The sequence below is a fragment of the Artemia sp. Qi Xiang Cuo genome, chromosome 6 (assembly GCF_049724085.1).
Source record: "Artemia sp. Qi Xiang Cuo chromosome 6, ASM4972408v1, whole genome shotgun sequence".
Taxonomy (NCBI): domain Eukaryota; kingdom Metazoa; phylum Arthropoda; class Branchiopoda; order Anostraca; family Artemiidae; genus Artemia; species Artemia sp. Qi Xiang Cuo.
Genome location: NC_142799.1, coordinates 63,182,545 through 63,202,482, shown reverse-complemented (window position 1 = coordinate 63,202,482; position 19,938 = coordinate 63,182,545). Strand labels below are relative to the sequence as shown.

Below are 19,938 nucleotides of genomic sequence, written 5' to 3'. Positions count from 1 at the left end.
GTGGTTTCTTTGCAAAAAATTACATTTAGATATGTAATAGTGGGGTTAATTTCTCACAGAGATAAGTTTATATTGGGATTGAAAAAGAAAAAACATTGGAAGAAATAGAAAGGTAGGAAAAAAATACTCACATTTGCATATCCCGGCTGCACTTGGGCGCCAGATGCCCCGGGTAGTGCAAGTTGGAGGGCAACCTCACACTCTTGTGTAATTATGGCAACACTATCAGTGGCTTGCATAGATGTGGTGGTGGCGGCGATGTCACTGGCTTGTACAGATGACCCAGCGGGGTTCACCATCCTGTGAGTAGTCGCCCATTCTATTTTTGGTTTTTGAACAGACTGTATTGCTGTCTGCATGGAGGACACAGGGGGCTGGTAAAGCGTGGCTCTAGATGGTTCAGCTCTTACGGATTGTATAGATGACGTGGTGGCTTGATGTAGTGCGCCCCTGGTTAACCCAGCATACCTTATGACGGAAGGCCGTGATACTCTTACAGGAGTCACTTCATTTAGCATAGCCCTCTTGCTTGGTGGGTGGCATTCTTCACAATTGGCCTTAAAAAGAAGAGAAAAAATTAGTTTCAAAATAATATGCCCCTTTTTATAGAAAGAAAATTAGTATCATCATCCATATAATTTTTTCTAGAAATGCATTTATCACTAAGAAGCTCCCTCTCCCTAAACCCAAAAGCACAGCAATAGGTAAAATTTGCAAGAAATGCCCCTATTTTTACCATGCTGAGAAATTTTTTTTAATGTTTCCCGTCTATAGGTCTTTAAAATAGAAAAAAGATTGTTAGCATAGCAGCTTATAGGCCTAAATTACAATCTTGGATGTAAATGTACACATAATAAAGCTATTTTTTTTTTCTTAGAAACCCTCGGTTCTCTTACTGCCCAAACGCGAAGAAACAGTTTTGTTTTTCATTTTAAAATGATGGTCCCCTCCCCCTTTCGCCAATGTCCTAAATATATTGTTAGATCTTAATTTGAAAATAACGAGATTTCATCGGTTCTCCAAAAAGAGATTATATATGCCTACGGTTAATAAATTGTAATTGTCTGCATGAAACCGCTTTAATTTGACAGGAGAAAAACATCCCATTTTGATCTGAGAAGCCTTTTACAGGAAGTGCTTTAAAAGGGGTGACAGCTAATTATAGCCACGCACTGGAGTCTTGTGTCAAAACAGAACGGCATTTTCACTAAAAATTGACAGAAGTCAGCGGTCACTTTAGCTGGAAATATCGATAAAAAGAGTATTATTTCTATTGCAAGAATTAAAATCGTAAGGAGTGGGGGGTTTAGATGGTTAAACAGAGCATATTTTATAGTCTTCTAACGACTATAAAGATAGCATAGTGGAGTTTGTATTAGAGTGGGAGGCGGGGGGGGGGGATTTAGCTGGAAATAGAGGAGGACGGAAGTTATCAAAATGGTATTTCTTTTTGCGAGAATTTGGGGTTGTAAGACAATGGGGAAGGGATGGGGATATTGTTAGACCCTAATTCGAAAATAACTTGTTTCTCTTCTTCCACACAGGTTCTGTAGGTCTTAGCTTAATTATAGCATCATTGTGTTTTAATTTGACGGAAGAATAGTTCCATTGACCGCGTCTGTAAGCCGGAAAGGGTGATAGCTAATTATAGCCACACACTGGAGTCTCGTGTCAAAACCAGAGCAATCTAATAACAAGAGAGCGATGGATGTCTCCGTTAGAGAAAAGATTACACTTGAGAAAAGTCAAACTTTAACGAAAAGAGAATTATTTCTTTTTGCGAGAATTTGGGATTGTAAAACAATGGTGGGGGGGTTAGGTTTTGAGGGTAAAAGAATATATTTTATATATTCCATTGATTATAATGATGTTTGTATGGTTTGGGGGGGGGGATTTGGGGTAAAGGAATATATTTTATGTTTTCCATTGATTATAATGATGTTTGTATGGTTTGGGGGGGGGATTTGGGGTAAAGGAATATATTTACGTTTTAGCTGAATATACTGGAGGATGTCCAAGAAAAATTCGTTTGAAAGTAAAAAATGTACTTACATTGCAAATTGAAGTTGCCAAGGCTTCTAATTCATCAATAATTTCGTGTGTTCTATCCATTGTGTTACAATACTTTCTGATAATTGAATCGCATTGCATGTCCATTATATACGAAATCTCAATGGCGAATTGTTATGTAACGGGGAAAATCATATGTAAGCACATCTCTGATTGGCTGAGAAGGAGTATGTAACCGACTCGCTGATTGGCTGAGACGGAAACACGTGATCTAACTGTTTCCGGGAAAGTCATAACATTGGCTCGAGCAACAACAACAAATACTATTTCTGGACACCATGACATTCGCCTCGAGCATGTACATGACCAAAACAACAACAAATACTATTTCTGGACACCATGACATTCGCCTCGAGCATGTACATGACCAAAACAACAACAAATACTATTTCTGGACACCATGACATTCGCAATCGATTACACAATCAAGTTCTTGGAAATTCACTTCCCCCTCGAGTCCTAGATCAATAACACTGTTCCCGTTAGAATTCAATGCACATGTGCAACCTTCGTCCCCCGATCTATTACACATAGAAACATTAAATATATCAACCTTGGAAAAAGAGGTCATTGAGCCCATTTCGTAATCATTCTCCCTAAAGACTCTATGCCCATATTTGGTGCCCCGTCAGTATTCTATGCCCATATAAGGAGCCCTGTCACGACCTTCTGATAGGGTTCTACTATTAGGTTTGCCATATTGGGTATATTAGGTTTGCAAAAAAAAAAATTAATATTATGTTTATTCATGTTCTGATGGATTCTCAGCCTGGTCCTCTTCCCTATACCCCTTCTCAAATGTCATGTATCCTGCGGTGTTTCCAATGCCATAGTATGTATAGTCGCTCTGTTTTAACATTGTTCAGTTAATCTTAATTCGATTGAAGCTTGGATTCGTAGGGGGAAAACGCATAGATAAACCCAAATAACATATATTTTTATTCTTCTGGTACCGAAATTAGCAACACATCGTTGGTTGATATGTGAATAAACAAGAAAAAAAATCGTATAACTTCAATTTGATCGAATTATCTGGACTTTTTTTACCTTTTTTTTCACTGTCTAAATAAATGGATTTATCCCCATTTGAAAATTTTTTATTCGTCGTAGAACGGCAGTGTGGTCTAAGAAAGATTAGATAGTTTAAGGTCTTACGTCGAAAATACGTTGTATATATGGGATATGAGACCATCCAAGGGAGCAATTATGAACTCAACATTTCCTTTGCAATTTGAAGACACGGAAGGCTTTGCCACCTTCATTGGAAATTTGTTTTACTTTTTGGCAACATTAAAGGAGGAAATTTACATCAAGACTTTGAATGAACATTGTCAGTGAACTCTCTCTGAAAATAATCTAGTGAACAATCCGGGAGTTTATTATTTTGTGAATGACCCGAAAAGTTATTTAATTTTTGTGTATAAAAATGCTTGTTTCAATTATATTATTTAGTAATAATGATGACGGTCGCTGTATGTGTGATCGAAATATCTGGGCTTATGTACCTGTTTTTTTTTTACTGTCTAAATATTTGAAAATTTAATTGTTCGTCATAGAACGGCAGTGTGATCTAAGAAAAGAATGCCTAGTTTAAGGTGTTACATCGAAAATAATTTCAAAAATAAATAATCTTCTATACATTAGCTTAAAAGAATAATATGTTTCATGTGTGTTTTACAATGTTTTCATAGCACATATAATATTTATCGTCTTTCAACTGAAAGTTAGAAGTAAAGTCAAAACTTAACACAAGCAGAAATTATTACTATATGAAAGGGGTTGCCTCCTCCTCAAGACCTCGCACCATCCTTAAAGAATTAGGACAAAAAGTCAAAACTTTAGCGTAAAGAGCAAGGTGTTGAAAAGAGATCAACCCCCATCACATACGTAATAATTTCTGTTCTTTTTAAGTTTTAACGTTGCTCCTTACTTTCAGCTGAAAAACATGTTATTTTAATTACTTACAGACTGTATTTATTAATGGAAACATACAGAACAAGTTTTTTAAAGAAAAGTAAAGAGCTTCATTAAACCAACTAAATTTTTTAAATTTGATTTCTGATCGTATCAAACAGTTCGTGGTAACGAACTGTAAATAAGGAGCGACCCGGCTCAATGGTAACCGAAACTCTAAAAAACAGAATTTTGATACCAATAGATACATCAAAAGAATCAGATTAATTCTGATTTCAAATATATAAGTTTCATCAAGTTCAATCTTACCTATCAAAACTTAAGCGCCTGAGAAAATTTGGCTGATTTTCGAAAAAAGGGGGAAAGACCCCCTAAAAGTTATAGAACCTTAATGAAAATCACACCATCATATTCAGCGTGTCAGAGAACCCTACTGCTGAGGTTTCAAGCACCTATCTACAAAAATGTGGAATTTTCCATTTCTTGCCAGAAGAAAGATCACGGATGTGTGTTTATTTGTTTTTTTGTTTTTGTTTTTTCCAGGGGTGATCGTATCGACCCAGTGGTCCTAGAATATCGTGGGAGGGCTCATTGGAACTGAAATTAAAAGTTCTAGTGCACCTTTTAAGTGACCAAAAAAATGGAGTGCAACTAGGCCCCCTCCCCCGCTAAGTTTGTTCCCAAAGTCACCCGATCGAAACCTTGAGATAGCCATTTTGTTCAGCATGCTCGAAAATATTACAAATATGTCTTTTTGGATGATTTAATCCCTTGATGCCCCCAGGAGGAGGTCTGAAGGTTATAAACTTTACCCAATGTTAACATATAGTATTGGTTATTGGGAAGTATACAGACGTTTTCAGGGGAATTTTTTCTGGTAGTGCGGGGTGGGAGTGGGTCGTGGGTTTCATGGAGGAACATTTTCATGAAAGAAGTTTTCATGGGGGAAGGAACATTGCTAGAAAGGGGTCGCCGGATTTCCCATTATTATTTTAAGAAAAAAATCAGAAATTAAATATAAATAACAAGTTTTTCAACTGAAAGTAAAGAGAAACATCAAAACTTAAAACTAACAAAAAAATATTAGCTATATGATTGGGTTCACCTTTTAGTCAATGCCTCGCTCTTTAAGCCAAAGATTTTTTAGTACTTTCATAAGAGCTATTTATTCTAATTAACGGCCTTTGTGATTAAGGGGTCATTTTTAAAGAATTGGAACAAAATTTTGTTTACTTATTCAATGACGGCGAACCACAATAAAAGCTGCATTAACTAAAAAACGATCAGAAATTAAATAAAAAAAACAAGTTTTTTTTTAACTGAAAGTAAGGAGCGACATTAAAACTTAAAACGAACAGAAATTGTTCCGTATATGAAAGGGGCTGTCCCCTCCTCAACACCTCGCTCTTTACGCTAAAGTTTGACTTTCTCACAACTCTATTTTTTTAAACAATAAAAAACTTTAGCGTAAAGAGCGAGGCGTTGAGGAGGGGACAGCCCCTTTCATATACGGAATAATTTCTTTTCGTTTTAAGTTTTAACGTCGCTCCTTACTTTCAGTTACAAAAAACTTGTTTTTTTTTATTTAATATAAATAAAACCGGGAAACCTGGTTCCCCCTCCATGAAAAATTAATTCTCGCTACGGAAAATTCCTCCGTGAAAAGTTTTTTTTTTCATGTAAAATCCCCCCCTGCCGGGGAAATTTCCCCCAGATAATTCTATTCTAGCTGAAAATTCCACCCAAAAAATTTCTTGCGGATGAACTCGGGTGAAAAATTCTTCGTCGCGCACTTTCATTTGAAAAAGACTTTAATTTCTGATTGTTTTTTAAAATCATGCTGGTAATCCCCTCCTCCATGGAAAAGTTTTCCAGCAAAGGGGTATTTTCAAACAAAGGATTTTTTAGGGGGGGGGGATAAAAATAAACTTTAAAAAACGTATCAAAAATGCGAAATTGATAACTACTCCCTTATGATTTCTGGGAATATTTCTGGTGTACGATGTTATTAATAAATTTAAGACTAAAAAGTAACATTAAACCCAAAAATAAGCAGAATTGATTCCGTATAGGAGGGGGACTGCTCTTTCCTCATCCATACCTTCACCTCATGATTGCAGAAACTTCGGAGTGTTCTCATTAGAACAGAAATTGAGAGTTATAGTCCTTTTTTTAAAGGTCAAAGGGATTGGAGACCAACCAGCCGCTTGGGGGTGGTATTTTCCTTGGGGGTTATTTCTGAGGGGGATTTTCCATGGGGGGGGGTATTTCCCGTGGGGTAAACGTCGGCCACCGTTTCGGGGATCCTGCTTTTTCAGTGGATTTTGTTTTGTGTCAAATCCTTCTAATGCACCAATTACGACTAATCGAAGCACTTGAACCAATTCTGACTTCAGATCGTATGTATGGTGGTATGGTTCTGGTTTTAAATAGACCCTTTGTTTTTTAGTGGCAACTTTGCTATTTGTATAATTTAAGGCTCGAATTATTTTTGATTGTAAGAGCCGGTCTTAAAAAGAATTACGTCTTTTATCATTGTTAGTATGTCTTTCATTCTATTATTTGGATTACGTTCGATCATCTTATGTTTCACAGTTTTTGTTCTGAGGGGACCCATAGATTCTTGCAAAAAAATTTCGTAGCTGTGCAACTTTTAAGACTAAACCATATTTTTACGTAAAAAGTCGATTCTTTCCAGGAGTTGTTTTCGTTATTATTATTATTATTATTATTATTATGATTTTGAGTGAAAATTCAGCTCTATCATCCTCTAATTGAATAGTTCGCTAAACAGCAAGTCAAAAGAGGACACAGGGAAATGGATATTTTTTCATTTTTATACGCAGCTTCTGTTGGAGCTACTATTTCTAACAGCTTTTTCGTTTTTTTCCCAGAAATCACATCAATTAGATTTATAAATTGTTTATTTTGTAAAACAAGATAAATTATTATTATTTATTTATTCTGTATCTATCTGTACCTTTTTTCATTCATATTTTTTAATCTCTTTTACCAGTGCCTTTAGTTTAGGCAAGCTTAACCTGGCAATAAATCTCTGACAAAGGGTAATGTCTTCGTAAAGGGTATCCGTCTGCCGGACTAATAAAAATGCTCTTAAATTAACGTGCAGGGTTGCGAACTGATGACTTCTAAAAAGAGTGCAACTCAAGGACAAGAAAGTGATTTTTGCTCAAAAAGAGTGCAAGTAAAAGAAATTTCGCATCTCCTCTTCTGAATCCGCTCTGAGGTGAAAAAGAGTGCATTTAACATGAAAATTGAGCAAGTTAGCAACCCTGGTATCATGTCCAACTGAGACTGGGTTCTAGAAGGTGGCTGATGCAAGAGAACTTCTCTCCCAATGAAGCGAACATAGAAGTTCGGTTTGGGCAATAGTTGTACTTGTTCCTTTTTTTTCCGACTCTTAGATTTCCAGTATACCACCTAAGCACAATAACACGAGTTATTTTTTTAGGGTTACTTTTGAGGGAGGGGGGGCTGGAAAATTACTATAATAAGAAAAACTAAACAGGTGAAACTTAAAGAAGTCGTTTTGCTCGCGCTTCCTTTTTAAATTGCCTTGTGTCAAATTTTGGTTAAATTTAGTTTCTGGCTTTTTCAAGTGTGTTTTTCATCTGTATCGAATAAAGGCTTAATAAAGGCTGCGTTAGATACCTTGCAAATCCTCTACTTTCTCCTATTAGCTTTTAAATTGAAGTATTTATAAAAATAAATTACATCTTGTTTTCTGTGGATTTATCCATAATTCTTTGAACGGTTCGCATGTGATGGCCACAATCTAGGAATTGGAGACATCGTGGAAGCACTCAATAAACTGGGGAGGGGGAAAGGAAGGATATCTATCACTCAGTACTCCAACCATTACTTCTATAAATATATATGCTTCTAGTCTATGAACGTGTGAATTTTAGCCCCATTTTTTTCTAGCTAATGCATCCTTATGTAATTGACACGAGCGTAATTTTCAACCTGACTGGACAACGAAAAAGGAAATCTAAGCTGTCTCTCATGTCGCAGATTTTTCTTGGTGAAAAAATTCAGTGTCACACTTCTGGCCACGATCCAATTGAGGACAGTGTTGCAGCGATGAAACTTGTTTTGCTTAAGCTTCAAATGAGTAAGTGACGGTTAATTATGGGGATGCGGCAATCTTTTCCCTTTTTATTGATTTAATTGGCTGCTACACAGTTCGAAAAGTGTAAAATAATGAAAAAAACTTACGAAAAAGCTGAAAACACCTTCTAAACAGGAGAATCGTTGACTTCACTATTGGGTTCACCGTAGCCGAAAAAGAACTTAAAGAGCTTCCTTTAATAATCCGAATTGAGGCTTCGTATCCAATGAGTGAACTAGCCATGATCTCCTGCAAACTAAGCTCGGAAGAGGTTTGGAGTTGCATATACAGAATAAGAGGCAGGTCAGCCCCAGGGCTGGGTTGTTCACCTACTCCAATATGGAAATGGCGACGCACTTATTTCTTGCCAGTTATGGCATCCGTATTTGACTCAACTTGCCAAGTGGCCTAGTCATTGGAATGTGTTCGGATAGTTATACTGCTTTTCAAGAAAGGAAGTAGATCAGACCGTGGACATTAAGAGGGGGACAATTTTGGGAAAAACTCACAAGGGATTTTATTTGTAGATAATCTGGTTAAGAATCCAGATTAAGATGAATCGAATTATCTATGTTGTAAACTTAGGGTAAAACGTAAGTTTTTTAGTAAGCATATTGAATAGTGTTACTTGATGTACGGTTTGCAGTAATTTGATTATGAGAAGCTACATGAGGTGTTGTGCAATATGTTCAAATCCATAGATATATATTTAGGATAAAGGTAGTTCTAGTAGTTCATGTGGTTCAGAGTTATAGGGATCGGGATAGGCTGAGAAATTGGAGCAATTAATGTTGGGGCATTTTAAGAAACTTTTTGGGGGTTACTGTACGGTTTTATAGTTTACCAATTAAGAGAAATTTAGGACTATTTGCTTTAAAAAGTGCTTGGTTAGTGAATATGGTAATGTTTTTCCGAAAGTTACCACTAAGGTGGCTGGTAAAATCAGTGTATCTAGAGTCAATTAAGAATGCGGCTTCGTACTCTTGAGCTACCAAAAATGAGAAAATTATGCCAAAGTGTGGACTGGCCGAGGTTTAGAATGAGGGTGAAGATTTTGATGTAAAAATTGATAGTATTTCATGAAAAGTTGAAATATTTTAAGGGAACAGAGATTCGGACATGGTAAGCAAAGGAGGAAGTAGCTTATTCTTTAAAGATGTGCTATCGAGTTAAAGAGACTGAAGAAGAATCTATTGTAGAATAAAGAGCGACAATGCAAGACAATACGGACAAAAGTTACCATGTAATATGAGAGAAGAGGCTGTCATCAGGGTGGTATTCAGGATTTTTGTTCGGAAGTGGGGGGTCCAAAAAACGTTAAAAAACGCATCAAAAATTTGTTTTTACGCATTTTGTTATGTTTTTACGAGACGGACAATCATTGCTGGAGGTGGGGCTCAAACCGCCTAACTCCCACCCCCCTTAGATACGGCCTTGGCTGCCAAGCTGTTGAAACTCCCGCGCTTATCGCTTAAGTTTGAAATATTTTGAGAACGAATGCTCGAAACGAAACGCAAAAGCAACAATAATTAAAAGGTCGTTTTTTTCTTAATACCTTTAGAACAGGAGAATCGTTTATTGGTATGTAATTTAAACAATAAAATTTTCAGTTCAAATATTTTGAAAGGCAATCCTTAAAAAAAGACTTCCGATCGCCAACTGGCTTTTCCGCCCATTGAATGCTTTCATTGAATGCACAAGTAAAGCTTTAGTGTAATTAAATAGAAAAAAAAAAAGTTTTTTCAACTGAAAGTAAGGAGCAACATTAAAACGAACATAAATTATTAAGTATATGAGGGGGTTCGCCCCCTAGTAAATACCTCACTCTTTACGCTAAAGTTCGAATTTTGTTCCAATTCCTTAAGAACGACCCCTGAATCACAAAGGCCGTTTAATTAGAATAAATACATCTTTTGAAAGTACAAAAAAAAACTTCAGAGTAAAGAGCGAGGTATTGACGAGGGGGCGCCAATAATTTCTGTTCGTTTTAAGTTTTAACGTTGCTCCTTGCTTTCAGCTGAAAAAAACTTGTTTTTTCTATTTAGTTTCTCATCGTTTTTCTATAATGCTGGGAAATTCGGCGCCCTCTTCATGGAAAATTCCCTTCTCCCATGAAAATTTATCCATTGAAAGATCGTATCACGTAACCCCCCTCCCCCTGACCCCCCGCCAGAAACCCGCACCTCCCCCTGAAAACATTTGTATACTTCCCAATAACCAATACCATATGCAAACAATGTGCGAAGTTCATAACTTGCAGCCCTTCCCCCCGGGGACTGTGGGGGATTAAGTCATCCTCAAAAAAAAAGAAAACATATTTTTGCAGACAAGAGCTTGAAACTTCTGTAACAGGGTTCTCTGATACGCTGAAACCGATGGTGTGATTTACATTAAGGTTCTATGATTTTTAGGGGGTGTTTTCCCCTTTTTTCGAAAATAAGGCAAGTTTTCTCAGGTTCGTAACTTTTGATGAGTAAAACTTGATGAAACTTTATATTTGAAATCAGCATAAAAATCCGATTCTTTTGATTTTTTATTGCTATGAAAATTCCGTTTTTTAGAGTTTCGGTAGGCTAACTATTGAGCCGGGTCGCTCCTTACTTACAGTTCGTTAACAAGAACCAAGAACTGATTGAAAAGCAAGGTCGGATAGGGGGGGGAGGGTAAGGGTGGTGACGCTCCCTTCATGGACAGGATAGTTCTTTTCGTTTTGATTTTTAATATCAGTCTTTACTCTCATTTGAAAAGCATGTTTGTTTATTTTAAATCAAGAAAAAATAGGATAGTTATAAATAATTTCTTAGACCACACTGCTTTTCCATTTACAAATAAAAATTTTTAAACAAGAAAAACGGGTTTTAAAACCCGTTTTTCTTGTTTAAATTTTTTTTTTTTGTATAGGATAGTTAAATATTTGGATTTCTTAGTTATAGGGCAAATGACAGGGGCAGATACAGGATTCTTTTTTATGGGGGGGGGGGGGTTGAAAATAGGTTGAGCCGAAAAAAAATTAGGGGGGGAGGGCGCAAAATAGGTTGATCCGTTAAACTTGCGTTAGGAGCTTAATTTAAATTTACGGAAACTTGAGTTAATTAAGTAAATTACACTACTTTAGACTACGCTAGGGGGGCCTCGCCCCCTCTCCCCCCAAATAGTTATTTGGTTGTCATATATTAACATGATAATTTATTTTGATGGACATTATCCATCTATACAAGAAACTTTGCAACGGTTGGTAAAATAGTCGTGATGTCTTTGCTCTTTTTTGGATTTCAGGATTTCTTTGCCTTTTTTCGAACTTCAAGATTTCTTCTTTTTTATTTCTGGGTTTCTTTGATTTTTTGGATTTCAGGATTTCATTGCCTTTTTTGTGGATTTCAGGATTTATTTTTTTTTGTCCTTTTTTGGATTTTAGGTTTTTTTTTTAATTTTTTTTAGATTTCAGGACTGCTTTGCCTTTTTTCTTTGGATTTCAGGATTTCCTTGCCTTTTTTGTGGATTTCAGGATTTCTTTTTTTCTTTTTTTCTTTTTTTGGATGTAGGATTTCATTACCTTTTTTGGGGTTTAAGGATTTCTTTTCTTTGCCTTTTTTGGGGATATCAATATTTCTTTTCTTTGCATTTTTTTGGATGTCAGGATTTCTTTGCCTTTTTTTGGATTTGAGGATTTCTATTCTTTGCCTTTTTCTATGTTAGGATGAATGAAATTAAACCCTCTTTTATTTTTAGATTATAGATATGGTGATGTGGTTCTCGATGGATATGTACCAAAAACTTACAAGGATCGTGAACTGGTGTTTCAAAGGAGAGAGCTCCCTAGTCCGTCAGAACAAGCCGGGCAGGACAAAATCTGTAGGCCGCCTCTGCCCGACGATTCACTGAATTTATCCTGTCTTTACTCGAAGCTTTTATTATTTTATGAAAGCTGTGATAAATCATGTAAGTTCCTTATTTTTAAATAATTAATACCAGTTCAAACCAGAAGTTGAATTAAGAACACAAATATGCAAAATTACCTATCTCAGAAACCATAAGTTTTAACGTAATAAAAGAACGGTAATAATGCAAAAATTGCTCTGCATCATGTCTATACTTCCTCGAGTACTTCTACCCACCCATCCTAAAAATTTTATTTTTATGTTTTAGTTCGAAGAGACTCTTACCCTCCATTAGTTGTTGGGGTTTTTCAACTTCAACCGCAAGGGTGCCAATTCGTGAAAATGGGTTAAGGATTTATTTTAAATCAATAAAATTTAGATACAAAAAGAGGTATTTTTTTAAAATATAGGGAAGGGGAAAATTTTTTTTGAAAAATTTAAATAAAAATGCCAAGATGCATATTTTTGAAAATTTCCTCCCCCCCCCCCCCCAATTGGTCCCCCTATTCAAGGGCCATAGATGGAATCTCCCAAAAACAATAACACTAAACTTTTACTCAAGCAGTTATGCCATTCAATAGTTTCAAATATCCTAAAGGCGACTTTCCCTGCAAAAGAATATCGTGTTAATGTCTTTTGATTTTAACAGTTTTTTTATTTTTATTTCTTTTATCAATAACTGTTTCATATTTCTCTAGGTAACAATTCCGTAAACTGATAGTGGAGCTAGATTGCTTAGGCCAATGATGATGAAAAATCAGAAAAATGATGATAACAGAAAAATGAAAAAAAAATCAATATATCAGAAAAAAAACCTTCCGAACCAAATAACCTTTTAACGCTAGAAAAAATCCAATGAAGAGCCGCAGTAAGGGTGTAAAATATTATCCATAAAATATGTATGTATTGTTCACTTTGTACCCCAAACTTTCAGCTAGAAATATCTTGTCAAATGTCAGATAAAATATCAAACATTTAATCATACCGATAATTTGTCATAAACTTAATTTTTCTATCCTAATCGGATCGAGACCTGCTGATAAAAATTGATGAAGATCATTAACATCTGCATTCGACGATGCTAGGCATTTTTCCTCCCGGAACCTTCCCCCCCCCCCACAAAAAAAAAAACCTTCCCGCTTAAAATTTCCCCGTAACATTCTCCCCATATGTAAAATTGTGCATCTAAAGAGAGAGAAAGAAAGAAAAATACAAAGAATTCTGTTTATGAACTCAAGGATAGTCTTCCCAGAAAGTTTCGTCCCCATAGAAATTCCCCCTTGAAAAATGTCCGTATGTTCCTCATCAAAAATACTATATGTAAACAATGGACAAAATACAAAACTTACAGCCCTTACTCTAGGGGCTGTGGAGGGTCATGTCATCCCAGAGGCATGTTTATAGGACCTTAGCTTCCAATAAACTTGAATGAAATGCCTATCTTGAAATTTCAGTCACACATCTATGGGGGGAAAGGGGCGTGGGAAGGGGGCTAGTTGACCCCCAGTATGTTTATTCACTTTAAAGGGCACTAAGACGTTTAATTTTTGTTCGAACAAGCCCTCTACCGATCTTCTATGATTCTTGGTTCAATACGATCATCCCCAAGGGAAACAAACTCCAAACAACATATATCGCTCATTTCTTTTTTTTTGGGGGGGGGAGGGTGGTAAAAAAAATCCAAATTCAAAATTTGTGTTGACGAGAGCTTAAAGCCTTCACTGTAAGGTTCTCTGATCGTTATGTAGTTTGAGATGCCTCAAAGGGTGTATTTTAACTCTTATTGCCAAATATCAATGCCAAAACATCTTAACTCTCATTGAGCCTTCAGATAAATACAGAATTTGTTCTAAGGAAGAGGGGGATAGTAGAAACTGATACTTAACCCCTCTGGATTTCCGAGAATATTTTCGGTCCACGCTGTTATTATGAAAATAAAGAGTAACAATGAACCCCAAAACGAGCAGAATTTATTCCGTATAGGAGGGGGCTACCTCTCCCTCGTAATCGTAGAAACTTCGGAGGATATGCATTTGATCGGAAATTTTTTCTAAGTCCCTTTTTTCTAAAGTCCTTTTTTCTAAGTCAAAGTAATTGGAGACCAACCAGCCCCTGTCCTAAAATCGTCTTTGATATTTGGTCCTTTTGTTACCCCTTAGACCTTCTTAAACCCTTTTCTGGCTGCTCAATTTTGCTTGTGGGGGAATTTTCTATGGGGGGAATATTTTTTGGCGGGGGCGGGGGGCTCCTGTGTTCAACAGCTCATAACACTTCGTAAAAGAAAAAAATAAACTCCAAATGTTAAATATAAATCCGTGTTTTTTCTACTTCGCACCAATTAGTTAAAAATCGATAGTGTCCGATTAATGACAAATGAAATTTCTTTTTGCAATACTGCTTTTTTGATGGCTTTTTATGCTTTTTTTTAGTGTAATAATGTAAAAAATTACTCTTAATTGGTGTAATTGGTAAAACTGATTTATTAATAAGTGTCCGATCTTAGTTTCTGACAGAAAAACGATTACAAAGCTTAAAAAAATACCAAGAGACGCCAAATGTTAGATGACGTTGACGGTTAACAACAGGAGCTTAACATCACATGAAACATCATATCAAACATCTTAGAGCTGTTTAAGGACTCATTAAAAGCTAGATCTTATATCTTATCGTCATAAAGTGCCATATGGTACCTAAAAGTGGAATTTGGGTGATATTTGGGTGAATTGGGCAATCTGGAATGTGAAAAGGCTGGGCCAGACACACGTCATAGAGAGCTAACTATGGGCTAATTTATAAGCCATTTTCTTTATATTTAATCACTTTTTACAAATTTGGCTTTGTAAGACAACCATAGATCTCCAATTGGCACCAAAAATGCCCTTAAAAAACTGAAAATAACAAAAAAGGGTCATGTCTAATGAAAAAACTCCACAGACAAATTTCCCATGGAAAATTCTCCCTACCCCTGCGGAAATTCTCCTCTATGTAAAATGCTCACTGGAAAGATAACGATCATTTTTTTTAATTATGGAAATGTATTCCGCTGGAAATAAAAGATTCTGTTTCAGTTCCATCATTTAGATACAATTATAAGAAACATCTTCTTTCTACTAGTACAAATTAATAATGTTTATGAGGATTCTCTCTTTTTATGTAATGCTTAGTGTTTTTTTTCTTTCTTTTTTTTTTTGTCAAAGTTTAACACTTTTTTGTTTTGTTAATAATCAGGGATAATATTTATATGAATACTCGAGCTCTCCAGGGGCTACATTTAGGCCCTAGGGATCATTGGTCAGTTCCTGGAGTTGTGTTTTATTTTTGTGTTTATGTCAATAAAGTCAAAGTTCAAAGTTTAAAAGTATTCGAAAAATAAAGCTAGAATTATTAACTTACCCATTGGGAATTGTTGGATAAAGAATATCCAGAAAATCTGAATAATTCTTGGCAGCATTATAGCTAAAACCTAGGATTAATCAAAAATTACCAGGGATATCAATGGGAGGAGAAAAATTGACGCCTAGAGTTTGAAAATTACCTTATGTAAATTGACCTTAAACATATGATGAAACGTCAAATACTAGATGGTGTTGATGTTTTTTTACACTGGCGCTAGTCTCCACTCTTATAAGTTACCTGTTCTCTTCGTGTCAGGCTATATGCTTCCATTCTGATTTCGTTTTTTTTTTTTTTTCAGGCTGTCTCATCACCGACAAAGTTTCTGCCAAAGCCTACCTATTGAAAAACCAAACTGAAAGTGCCAATACGTTTATAGAATCCGACGAATTTCAGACATCTTTGAGATTAACAAAGCAGGAATCGCTTAACTATTTTCTCACACTGACTCATATTTTGAAAGCAGAGTCCATGGACAGAGATAACGAGACAAGTTTTCCATCGTTTTTGGAATTGGTAGACAAAAGCATAGCAAAGGTGTATAAATACATGGCGGAAAGGGGAATGTTGGTTGTTATTTTTGGTGGATCGAGACGTGGTGAACCATCTAGGAATGGTGCTTGTTTTGTTACCATTAAAAAACCCAAAGTTGAATTATGAAGTTCTTTGGAATAAAAATGTTCTAGCTATTTTTTTAACTTGTTGACTTCGGAAAAATAAGCAAAAATTTCAAAAACGAAGGAAATGACCAAAAACATGGAGATAGACTAAGAGCAAAAAAAAAAAACAGACAAAAAAAAGTTCAGATTTCCCACTTTTGAATTTTAACGTGTGCTCCTTTATCTAGTCTGGGCAAGTTAGAACATGCAAATTGCACATCCTTGCAATCAGATTTTCTATGAGAACATAGATTTAGGTCATAACATAGAACGAAATAGCCTATTCTAAGAAAATCGGTAGCCCGGGGCTTGTTACTGAAGAAATGCTTATTTCTGTTGTGCAGCAACACTAATGGGCTCATAGTCTTTTTTAACCATATACCAGGGAGTACTGCTATTTAAAATAAAAATATGTTCAGATTTTTGCAAGTTTGCTTTCTGTTAAAGATTGTTTAAACAGGTTTCCAATATTTAGTCAAGAAAATAATCTATATAATGCTTACCTATTGTCAAGTTTCTGGGCAACTCTTTTATGTACAGAAGTATCAGCGTTCACTTGTTTTGGAGGGCATTCTGTTGTTCTCCTTTGGCATTTAGTGTTAAGTGGTGAATAGCGATTGAAATGACGTTTAAGATGAATTAAGTCTAAGCCTTTCAGAATTTTGGACCCGTTTGAAAAATCGGCTTCTAGATCTTTTTGAGTCCACGGATTTGCACTTCAGCCTCAACGTTGTCCACAATGCAATCGTTGCCTTTTCAGGTTTTTATTCTTCTTAGCCTTTCCTTTTTGCTAATAGTCATAGCAGAGCATGGTTATTTTACCGAAACTCAAAATCTTGAACTGAATGACAGAAAAGTGTAGATTCCATTTTTTGGACTGCCAAATTTTCACTGGCACCAGCCACCTCAACATTTAACAAACACGTGATAATTATCATCTAAGTAGTATAATTATTATCTAAGTAGTATAACCGGGGGCGGTTTACCCCCCGCCCACTGAAATACCCCCCGCGAAAAATATTCCCCCGGAAAATACCCCCCCCCCGCGGAAAATACACCCTCGGAAAATACCCCTCCGGAACCCCCCCCCTCCCGTGGAAAATAAGGTTTTCAAAATTTGATAATTTTGTTTGAGTTTTGTTATTTTATTTTTCGTAGGGAGAAGGAATTTTGGTACTTATGCATTATACGCCACTCACTCAAGTTAACGCTATGTAAAACTCGAGAACAAATCGGTTTCTTCATCAGTTTCTTTCAGCTTAGTGCGAGACCAGACAAAGACAAGTGACAGAATGGATGGGAAATATATAATTTGGGCTATATATATATGCACATAAGGGGAGAGGGTAAAGTATTTGGACAATTTGAAGTGAGAAAACAATGCTTACTTCATAATATGCAAAATAATTATACCTGCCACATTTTGCATACAGACCAGCTATACTTTACCAGCCCCCCCCCCCTAATGTGCAAATATATAGCCCAAATTTTGTTTCTAAAGTAACGAAGAAACCGGTTTGTTCTTAAGTTTTACACATCGTAAACTTGAGTGAGTGGCGTATAATGCACAAGTGCCGGAATTTTTCATGGAGAGAGAGCCAGATTTCCCAGTATTATTTAAAAACGACCAGAAATTAAATTTAAAAAAAAAATTTTTTTCAACTGAAAGTAAGGAGCAACATCAAAAATTAAAACGAACAGAAATTATTACGTATATGAAAGGAATTGCTCCTTCCACAAGACCTTGCTCTTTACACTAAAGTTTTACTTTTTGTTCTAATTCTATTAGAACGATTTAATTAGAACAATAGGCTTTGTTCTTAAATTCTGTAAAAAAAAAACTTTAGCGCAAAGAGCGAAGTCTTGAGGAGGAGGCAAAACCTTTCATATACGTAATAATTCTGTTCATTTTAAGGTTTGAGGTTGCTCCATGCTTTCAGTTGAAAAACTTGTTGTTTTCTTATCTACTTACTTACAGATAGTATTTGTTAATGGGAAAAATATGGAACAAATTTTTTTAAAAAAAGTAAAGAGCCCCATCAAACCAAAAGTGAGCAGAAATAAAGACAAATAATCTTCAAAGTAAAAACTATGGAGTCTAATGGAAAAGAAAAACAAAATTATATAAAATATTTTTTCTGTGAAAAAGACTGTCATTCAAAAATGAACAGAAATCCATTTAAAAAACTTTCTACAAAACATGTTTGTCAAAGAATAGTAAACAGCATTGTTAAGACAAAGCAAAGAAGAAATATATTAAAATAGTTATTCAAGCATGAAACTTCCGCAAATCACCATAAATAAATGAATTAAACCCAAAACGAACAGAAATTACATTAAATAAGCGAGTTAAACTCAAAAAGAGCAAAAATTAACTTGAATAGGGTTGGCAACCCCCACACCTTCACAAGACCAGAACATAATTTGCACTTTGCTGAAACAAAATACATTTTAAATGTTTTCACTTTTTTTACTTTAACAAATAAAGAAGTATTAAGACTATAAGGAATAAATATCAGAATATGTATATCAAACTGACAATACACGGTTATTTGCTTTTTTTTTTTTTTTTGTAAAGTGCAAATTATGTTCTGATCTGAAGAAAACATTGGTGTTGTCAGCCATACTCCTTTTACTTTTTGCTCGTTTTGAGTTTGACTAGGCTATCTATTATAATTTCTCCAAGTTTTGGGTTTCAAAACTAACGTACATTTTAAATGTTTTCACTTTTTTGAGTTTAACAAATAAAGAAGTATTAAGACTATAAGTAATAAATATCAGAATATTTATATCAAACTGACAATACACGGTTATTTTCTTTTTTTTTAATTATTTTTTTTTTTAAAGTGCAAATTATTTTCTGGTCTGAAGAAGACATGGGTGTTGTCAGCCATACTCCTTTTAATATTTGCTCGTTTTGAGTTCGTCTAGGCTATCTATTGTAATTTCTGTTAGTTATGGGTTTCATTTATTTGTTAATGGTAATTTGTGGTAGTTTTACACTTGGAAGGTAAGAAAAACTAACTCGTAGAATTTGACAATGATTGTGTGCGTTGTTGGTTCCCAAAGCCAACTATGGTTTCAAAGGAGATAAACCTTCTTAAACTTTTTGGTGTCATATGTTTTAGCTTAATTTTGATGATTGGTTCGCCTACATTTTTTTTCTTCTTTTTTTTTTATTTTATTTGGCGCCCACTACTGCCAAAAATTGCAAGGGAAAAAGAGGAATTTATACACCAGAAGTATCATTAAAACTTAGAAAAAAAACGCAAATCCATTTGTGTTGAAAAGACCTCCTTTGAAAGGATAGTTGGCTTTGGGAACCAACAAATCCTCAATGTTTAAGTTTTTACGGACGAAGGCGTTGGCAAATTCTACGAGTTTGTTTTTCTTATCTTCCAAGTGTAAAACAACTACAAACCCCCGTTAACAAATAAATGAAACCCAAAACTTACAGAAATTACAATAGATACCCTAGTCAAACTCAAAACGAGGAAAAAATTAAAAGGAGTTTGGCTGGTCTTCTTCAGACCAGAACATAATTTACACTTTACTTAAAAAACAAATAACCCTGTATTGTCGGTTGGATATACATATACTGAGATCTATTCTTTGTAGTCTTAATACTTCTTTATTTGTTAAAGACAAAAAATGAAAACATTTAAAATTCATTTTGTTTTCAGTAAAGTGCAAATTAAGTTCTGGTCTTGAGGGGTTGTCAGCCCTACTCATGTTAATTGTTGCTCATTTTGAGTTTAAATCGCTTATTTAATGTAATTTCTGTTCGTTTTGGGTTTAATTCATTTATTTATGGTGATTTGTGGTACTTTTACGGTTGGAAAATTATTCGAAGTTATTTCTACTCATTTTTGGCTTAACAAGGCTCTTTACT

General features: G+C 35.2%; 1 protein-coding gene across 1 annotated transcript in view; it reads left to right on the top strand.

Moving 5' to 3' along the window:
- LOC148951492 (uncharacterized) overlaps positions 1-16,070 on the top strand; it is a 33,859-nt gene extending 17,789 nt beyond the window's left edge. Inside the window, exons 3-5 of the mRNA XM_089091127.1 lie at positions 7,930-8,119; positions 11,846-12,055; positions 15,689-16,070. Of these exons, the coding sequence (XP_088947253.1) occupies positions 7,930-8,119; positions 11,846-12,055; positions 15,689-16,047 (759 nt within the window). The 3' untranslated portion in view covers positions 16,048-16,070. The remainder of the gene's footprint in view (positions 1-7,929; positions 8,120-11,845; positions 12,056-15,688) is intronic.
- Positions 16,071-19,938: the final 3,868 nt, after the last annotated feature.